A 7859-nucleotide genomic window follows, 5' to 3' on the forward strand; every position below is an offset into this window, starting at 1 on the left:
CTTCTCTCCCTTCCCTCTTTCCCCCCTCACCCTTTCCTCTCTCCCTCCTTTCCCCCCTCCCTGCCCATTTCCCTTTCCATCTAATCCCTGTCCACTCACAAGTGGACTCTTCATCTCTGTCTCTTCTCTTCATCTCTTTGCTCTTTCCATCCCCTTTCTCTCTATTTTCTTCTTTCTTCATGAGCCTTTCCCCATCTTTGTGCTTATCTTGTTCCCAATGTCCTTCCCAAACCACCATCCTGCCAAGCCTCTCTATTTACTTAGAATTCCTGAATAGTTTTTATTTATTTATTTATTTATTTATTTGTTCATTTGTTTTGTGAGATGAGAGAAGATGGGGACATGGGAATTATATGTGTCATATTATGTGTGTCGTGTTTCCATACTGTAAATAGTTATTATTTTATCTAACCTCTTTCCAAACAAGGGGGAAAGATTTCTTATGTGAAGACCAACAGTTCAACCCAACAGTTACAGTTGTAAACTGTAATGCTTTTGTGACAAAATGAGATATCTTGAGGAGAAAATTATCTCCAGAGGGGAGAGAAAAGAGTTACTGTGAAGTATTTCTAAAAGACCTATTTTTTTTTTTTTTTTAGATTTTGTAAAAAAAAGTCATAAATAAATTTCCTGGTTTGTATAATGGGAAATGACCTATGTATTTTACGTGCAATGCTAAAGTTAGTGACAAGAGAAAAATTCATTTAAAATTCATTCATTTAAAAAAGATGCCATGTGTGATCTCAGTTTTTACATGATACCTGTTCCTGAAACTCTTGAATGAGAGGTGATAATCAATCATCAATCAATAAGAAGTACGTGTTTCCAAATAAAAATTCATGTCTGACAAAAATGATAGCTTCTTGTAAAATGAGAATGATAAAATTAATAGATGATTGGAGTACTGCTTATGTAATGCACAACAAAATTTGCTGACAGTTAGTTTGGACACACTGAAACTATTTATGGTTAAGCATAATGAAAACCCCAAACTGTGGCAGTCCAGTATAATAAGCAAATTATCATTTAAATTACCATCAGTCAGTATTTACACTGAAGCAGCATGATGAGGAAAATTATTTTATACTTCAGGGAGATAATAAATATCTGAATTTAATACTACTTTTGATATGAAAATTTGTCACTTAAGAAGAATCATATTTGTTGAACTGACATGTTAACAACCAGCTAGAAATCTTGCTCAGGAATCTTGCTTGTTGTAATTCACTGTCCAGCATATTAAGGTAAGGTGTTATTTTATTTAGATCTTTATTAATGACCTGGGGAAAAAAAGTAAGTGGCATAAACAGAGGATTTTGTAAAAGTTAGAGAAAAATGAAAGTGAAATAACAGCTCTATGGAAGCCAGAAATATTGATATTAACATGATATTTGGCAAAGAAGGCAAGCATGTTAGTATTTCTGAAGAACACAAAACAAATGAAGCAATTCTCAAATGGGAAATACATAAAGAGGAAGAAATAATATTACTCACACTGGTGTATAAATAATTATTTTCTTGATGTAATCACCGCTATTACTAACTACTCTACAAAATATAATAAAGAAAAGATGTTAAACTGTAGACACATTTGTCAATTCTTCAGGGGCTAAATACGGCTCTGATTTTGGCTGCAAGGTTAGACAGTTGGTACCACTGCAGAAGGGCAATGATCCTTTCTAATACAATACTTGTGGCACTTCACTGTCAGCAGTATGTACAGTTTTGGTTGACTCAGAGCCAAAAAAAGTTGCTTGTCTTAGGAGAGTTTTGAAGGAAATTAGCAATAAATAATAATTGCTTATTCATAAAGTTAAATTTATTTTGCTCAAACATGCTGAAGTAAGAAAGCTACCTAAATTTATGGATCTTTTGTGGATAAAATCTCATGAAACTGATGCTCAGTAAACTACTCTAGTGTGTATGTAAAATCAAAAGTTTTAAGTTTCAGGAGAGCGCAATGCTTCATTTTTGGGGCAATTGTGAATTATTGTACTGGATTGGGCTGGGACAGAGTTAAATTTCTTCATAGCGGATTGTATGGGAGTATGTTTTGGATTTTTACTGAGAATAGTGTTGATAACACACTGCTGTCTCAGTTATTGCTGAGCAATGCTTACGCAGCACCAAGGACTTTTCCGCTCCATGGACTGCCCTGCCAGTGAGTAGACTGGGGGTGCACAAGAGGTTGGGAGGGGACACAGCTGGGACAGCTGACCCCAACTGATGAAAAGGATATCCCAGACCACATGACGTTGTGCTCAGCAATAAAACTGCAGGGTGGAGGTTGGTGGGGGCTGCTGTTGCTTGGGGATTGGCTGGACATCAGCTGTTTGGTGGTGAGCAATTGTTTTCTTTTGCATCACTTGTTTTTCTTGGGTTTTATTTTTCTCTCCCTTTGTTTTTTATTTGTTTGTTTGTTTTTTCTCTTACAATATATATGTATTTTTTAATTATTAAACTGTTTTTATCTCAACCCATGGGTTTTCTCACTTTTACCTTTCCAATTCTGCCCCCCGTCCCCGTCCCAGTGCCGGGGGAGTGAGCGAGTGGTAGTGTGCTGCTTAATTGCTGGCCAGGGTTAAACCACAGCAATTATATTGGATTGATCTTGATAAGGGCAGTAACTTTGTATGAAAGCCTGGTTCTTACTAAGAAGAAATAACAAATTCGATTATTTTTTTTTTAAATAACTTGCTGAATTGTGATTGGCATGACTAGAAGCAGATTTTTAGTATATGACAATTTGCATTTTTATTTTAAAGAGGAAACATGCTTTAGACACGCTGTAGGAGATAAATTAGATTCATGCTGTGTCTTTGAAAAAAAAAAAGGGATGAGGTGGTTACCACTTCTTGTAACACTGTTAAATTTACATAGCTATGTCTAAATAGTCACCTGTGAACTTTTTATTTGTATGCAAGCTTAATTTATACTACAGCCTATAAAAATTGGCACATCTGAATATGCATTTCAAATTATATATATGCTTAACTACATAGATCAAATCAGAAATGGATTATGTTAATGATCAATAATCTTGAAAAGAAGATAATTTTGAGAAGGTTTGAGAAGGTTTATGTCTTCATTCTGCTACCAAATGTATTGCTAAATGTCACAAAAATGCATCTAATATTTCCAGAAGAGACTAGTAACTTTGAGCTGAAGTCCAATATAGCTTTCTTCTCAAATTCCTACTAGATTGTTGAGCAGACTATTTAAATTTTATGCAAAGGATTACTGTAATCAGCACTGTCCGACCTAGATAAAGGTCCAAGAATGTATCATAATTATCTGTAATTATTCTACTGTATGAACCCATTAAGTTTTTTAAAAAAAATCATTGTACGTATTAACTAGTTTTCAGTATTCAGAATTTGAATTATTATTCATTATGATTTAACAGGTCTGATATTTTTACTTAGTTTTTATTATGTGGTAAGTACTTTTTTTCTAGAGTATTGTTCCTTCAATAATCATGCCAATTATATTTTACTGTGAAATTAAATTAGTATTTTTGGAAACAAGCACAATTGTACCAATCTTTTTTTGGAGACTGAATGAACAAAATACTTGAATCCAAAAGAACCAAATTGATTTTAAAGTTTTGTCTGCATTTGCCAAACTTCTTTTCAGTATTTACTGAATTCTGTCCTTTAGTAATGACACTGATTATCTTTAAACACTTCTGGTGAGATTTAGTTTTGAAATGGTACTATTGAACTACTGAGTAGTAACTATTGTGAAAATTATTTAAGAGGGTTTTTTTTAAGTGGTATAGGATTAATTGACCATTTGGAGACCTCAGAGTGAACCTGCGTAAAGGTGGTTGGCAAACTTTTCTTGTGGTGCATGAGAAAAGTATCTCTAAATTCATCTAGTCCAGTAGTTTGTATCTGAAAGTGACCAGTTGCAGAAAACTAGGGAAGAATATAAGAAAATGGCAAGCATATTGCAGTACTCCACCATAACACTCCCAGAAACTCCACTTATTGAAACCTAAAGGAAGTGTCTTCATATACATAGGTAATTTTCTAATAAATGCCGAGTTTGAGAAAATGATGACTCTACAGAGTTTAAGCACATATTTCCTAGTTTTCCTTTTTATTTACCCTTCAGTAATGACTGTCTCAGTGGTCATAATCTCCAATGACAGGAAAAAGATGAATTTGCTGTTAATTTCCTATTAGTAAGATGTCTGACAGTATCACAAATGTATTTTTCATTTGGATTACGGGTTTAGGACTTGTTCTGTACAGTTATATAATGAAATTACATTGCATTGCCACCATTGTCTTAGATCAGATGAAGCAGTTTAACTGAGAGACTGCAATCTACTTCAGAATTTTTTTCTGGAAACTTTTATTAAAAAAAATAAGAAAAAAACCCAACTTAAAAAGAGAATATTGTCGTATATCAAAGCAACAATAAATGAATGGAGATGTCTGTCCAAACTTTCTGCAGGATGACAGTAACCTGATAGTTACCTAGTAGTTAAATACATGGAAGCTTCGATGCAAGTTTTTATTTGTCCAAGTGTAGCTAGGAAACTGTATTCCATGTCCTTGAGGAGCACCTCAATTGCCAGATTACAGGATATTCTATGATACTCGATGATGAGTCTTCTAGCAGCTCTTGGAATCGCTTCAACTTGAATAAGCTGTTTTTTGACTAAGCTAATTCTTTGTATCACAGAGATTCTTTGTCTAAATGTGGAGCACAATGTCAGCTTCATGGGAGCTCATGGTTTGGGTCCTGTGCTATGGATAAGTGTTAACATGTTCAGACCAGCATGCTCACTCCAGAATAATCTAGCCATTCATGTAGGGGAGTTGAATGGAAGAACAGGGGATCAAGGGCTTGACAGCCTCCCTGTATTTGCTGTTTGAACATTGTCTCTAAGGTGTATGTTAGAATATCAGTTTGTTTCACTTTTTCGGAAAACTTGAAAGTTTGTGGGAAATAAATGTAATGCAGTAGAAGTAAATTGTAAATTGTGAGTTGTCTGAACTGCAGTTATATGTAGTAGAGTACCTTGATTTGCTTTTTCTACATTTTGGCATTTAAACTTTTCTAGTGAAAACACATTAGCAATTTTACTTTGTTCAAAACGCTACTTTAAAACTAAAACACTGTGCTTAAGCAAATAGAAAAGAATGAATTTGCTGCACTGTTTATGCACAGTTTTCTCTAGAAGAAGCAGATTTGAGAAGATGTTTGTGTGATTTGGGAGCTGTACATATCAGTGGTATATCAGAATCTGTGGCATAAATTGTTGAGTTTGAGCTCATTAATAAAGATAGTGCAAAGAATGTCTTATTCCGAACATCCAACTTCTGTTCCATTTTTTAGATTTTTGATTCACAAAAGTTGCAATACAAGAACAATTAACCTCATTTAGACAAGTAATATGATAATTTATCAAGACTGAAGTTTATTTTTAAAGCAATGTTGTTGATAGTTTCTGTAAGTTTAGATGGATGTAGTTAGATAAACCCCAGATTCTAATGGTTGATAATCATTCATTTGCTTGTGGCTGTGGCTATGTCAAAAAGTAGGGGAGCAAGTATTTCAATTAGCAATGTGTTAGCTTTTGCCAAGATAAATTTGAATTAGGAACTCGAACTTGAATAAAGTATATGATTTAATGGATTTAGGATTTGAAATTGACCAAATAAGGTGATGTCATTCCCTTAGAAACTTTTGCGCTACTTTTGTACCTGAAGTTGAACCTCATAGAGGAGATTAGGACAGCTTCAATTATGGGAAGAAAAAGCAGAGACAGGCTCAAGTTCCAGTCTTTGTCACTCCATGTTATTCTGTCCTAGTTTGGTCTTTCTTCGAGGTAAGGGAAACACTATGATTACCATAATTAACAGAATATTGCAACTAAAAGTTCTTGATCCTTTTACAATTTCTTCATTGTGTCCAAAGTGCAAGGCTGAACATTTTGAGTTTCCTAAAAACCGTTCAAGTCACCAAATGAAATAGTGTTAAAAGGGTAAATGAAGAAAAGTTTTTTGGTAGTAAGCTTTGGTTTCAAGACTTTGAAATGATCTGTTAGATGTTCCTTTCCAATTGTGTTTCTGAGACACACATGTTCCCCTTCCTTCCCTTCTTGATTCTTGTGTCAGTTTATGAGGCACTGAATGGCCAAAATTCAAGAATCACAGACATTTAAAGCAGTGCTTTCTTGGAACTGGTTGTTATGCAAAGAAGAAAGATAAAATATTGATTTCCATGGAACACAAAATCGTAGAAAAAAAGAATTTTTCTTTTCTCTGTCACAGCTTCCACTGATTCATGCTCTGCTGTATTCTCGGTTTTAGAAATAAAAGTCCATTTAACCCATACTGAATTGCATCTTGAACTTACTTGGCAGCTATACTGCAATAAATCACTCAAAACTCTATGAACAGTTTCTCAGGAATTGGTTTGAAAGATTTTTTAAAAAATAATTGTGTGTGTTTCTGTATACAGCTATACATACATACATATACATATATTCACAATCAAACCTCACAGAATTTTTAAATTATAGAATCATAGAATTGCTGAGGTTGGAAGGAACATTTAAGATCATCAAGTCCAATTACTGTCTAGATATAGTTTTAGAATATCTTTACCTTTTATTATAGTTATTGCTCAGTATTTCATATGATATTTAAAATACTTTCTAAACACAAACATTTGTGATGTTGGTTTGGACAATGGAGTAAGGCACACATTCTGATGTCTAAAAATAGATTGTTGTGTTTACTGCTTACCCATTTTAGTTCTGTAGGGATGAAATTGCAGATAAATGATGTAATCATGTGCCCCATTACTTACTAATTAGTGTGTGAGACTGTCCTTGAACCTTAAAGTATAACCCTGGGCCCTCTTACTTAGACAAAACTCCTGTTGACTTTACTGGAATAAGAATTTCAAAGTATAATGTGACAAAAGGGCTACGTACTGAACATTTATCTGTAAATCAGTTAAGTTATTACACTTAAACTACTTTCAGTCTTCTCCATTACATTTTCCCCAAAACATCTTTTTGCTCTGCTGTTCTCTCTGATCACAGAAAATGGTAAATCCTTCTGTAGAGACAATGCTCTCTGCTCTGCAAATGAGTTTCCACCTAACTATTAACTTATCTTCAGATACGGTTTATCTTGAAGAATGAAAGTTAAATGGAAAATTAAGTATTCAGAGTAGCTTCAGACATTCTGTGCATCATTTACCCACTCAGAGTCACAGTTCACATAACACACTTTGAGGTATTGTGAATCATATTTTAAACAAGCAGACTTTGAATGCAATGACAGAGAATAATAGAACAGGGTTTAATAATAAATATTAGCAATCTTTTTTTTTTTTTTTTTTCCTCCCGTAGCAGTCTGTTTTTCCTTACAGTGTTCTTCTCTAGATGCTGAAATGTAACTAATGGACAATTTACACAGTAATTTACTGTTTTATAGGTTGGAACTTGGGATCCATTGAGTGGCCTTAACATGACAGAGAATCAGAAAGGAAAACCAGCAAACATCACAGATTCCCTGTCCAATCGCTCTTTAATTGTTACCACCATCTTGGTAAGCAATTATATTTGCATTTCCAGAAATACAGTTGTACAGGAAAGCTAATACAATATACTATACTAATTACAACAGTAAAAACAGTCTGTAGAATACAGTACAGTTATATAACATTTACTGTGTCGTGAATGAACTCCAGTTGTTAAGCTAGTCATGGATATTTGCTCTTATCTGAATTGTAAATAAGTTATCCTAATTTTAGAGTTATGTCAGTTGATTAGTAATTTCACTTTCCTTATTATTGACTAAAATGTTTGGTTCTTTCAGAAAGCTATG

The 7859-nt window shown here is 33.9% G+C and overlaps 1 protein-coding gene across 1 annotated transcript in view; it reads left to right on the forward strand.

Moving 5' to 3' along the window:
- GRIK2 (glutamate receptor, ionotropic, kainate 2) overlaps positions 1 to 7859 on the forward strand; it is a gene marked incomplete at its 5' end in the record, with an annotated part of 284674 nt that overhangs the window by 90836 nt on the left and 185979 nt on the right. The window contains one exon of the mRNA XM_009893855.1: positions 7467 to 7580. Within this exon, the coding sequence (XP_009892157.1) occupies positions 7467 to 7580 (114 nt within the window). The remainder of the gene's footprint in view (positions 1 to 7466; positions 7581 to 7859) is intronic.

Source organism: Charadrius vociferus, unplaced genomic scaffold (assembly GCF_000708025.1).
Source record: "Charadrius vociferus isolate BGI_N301 unplaced genomic scaffold, ASM70802v2 scaffold129, whole genome shotgun sequence".
Lineage (NCBI taxonomy): Eukaryota > Metazoa > Chordata > Aves > Charadriiformes > Charadriidae > Charadrius > Charadrius vociferus.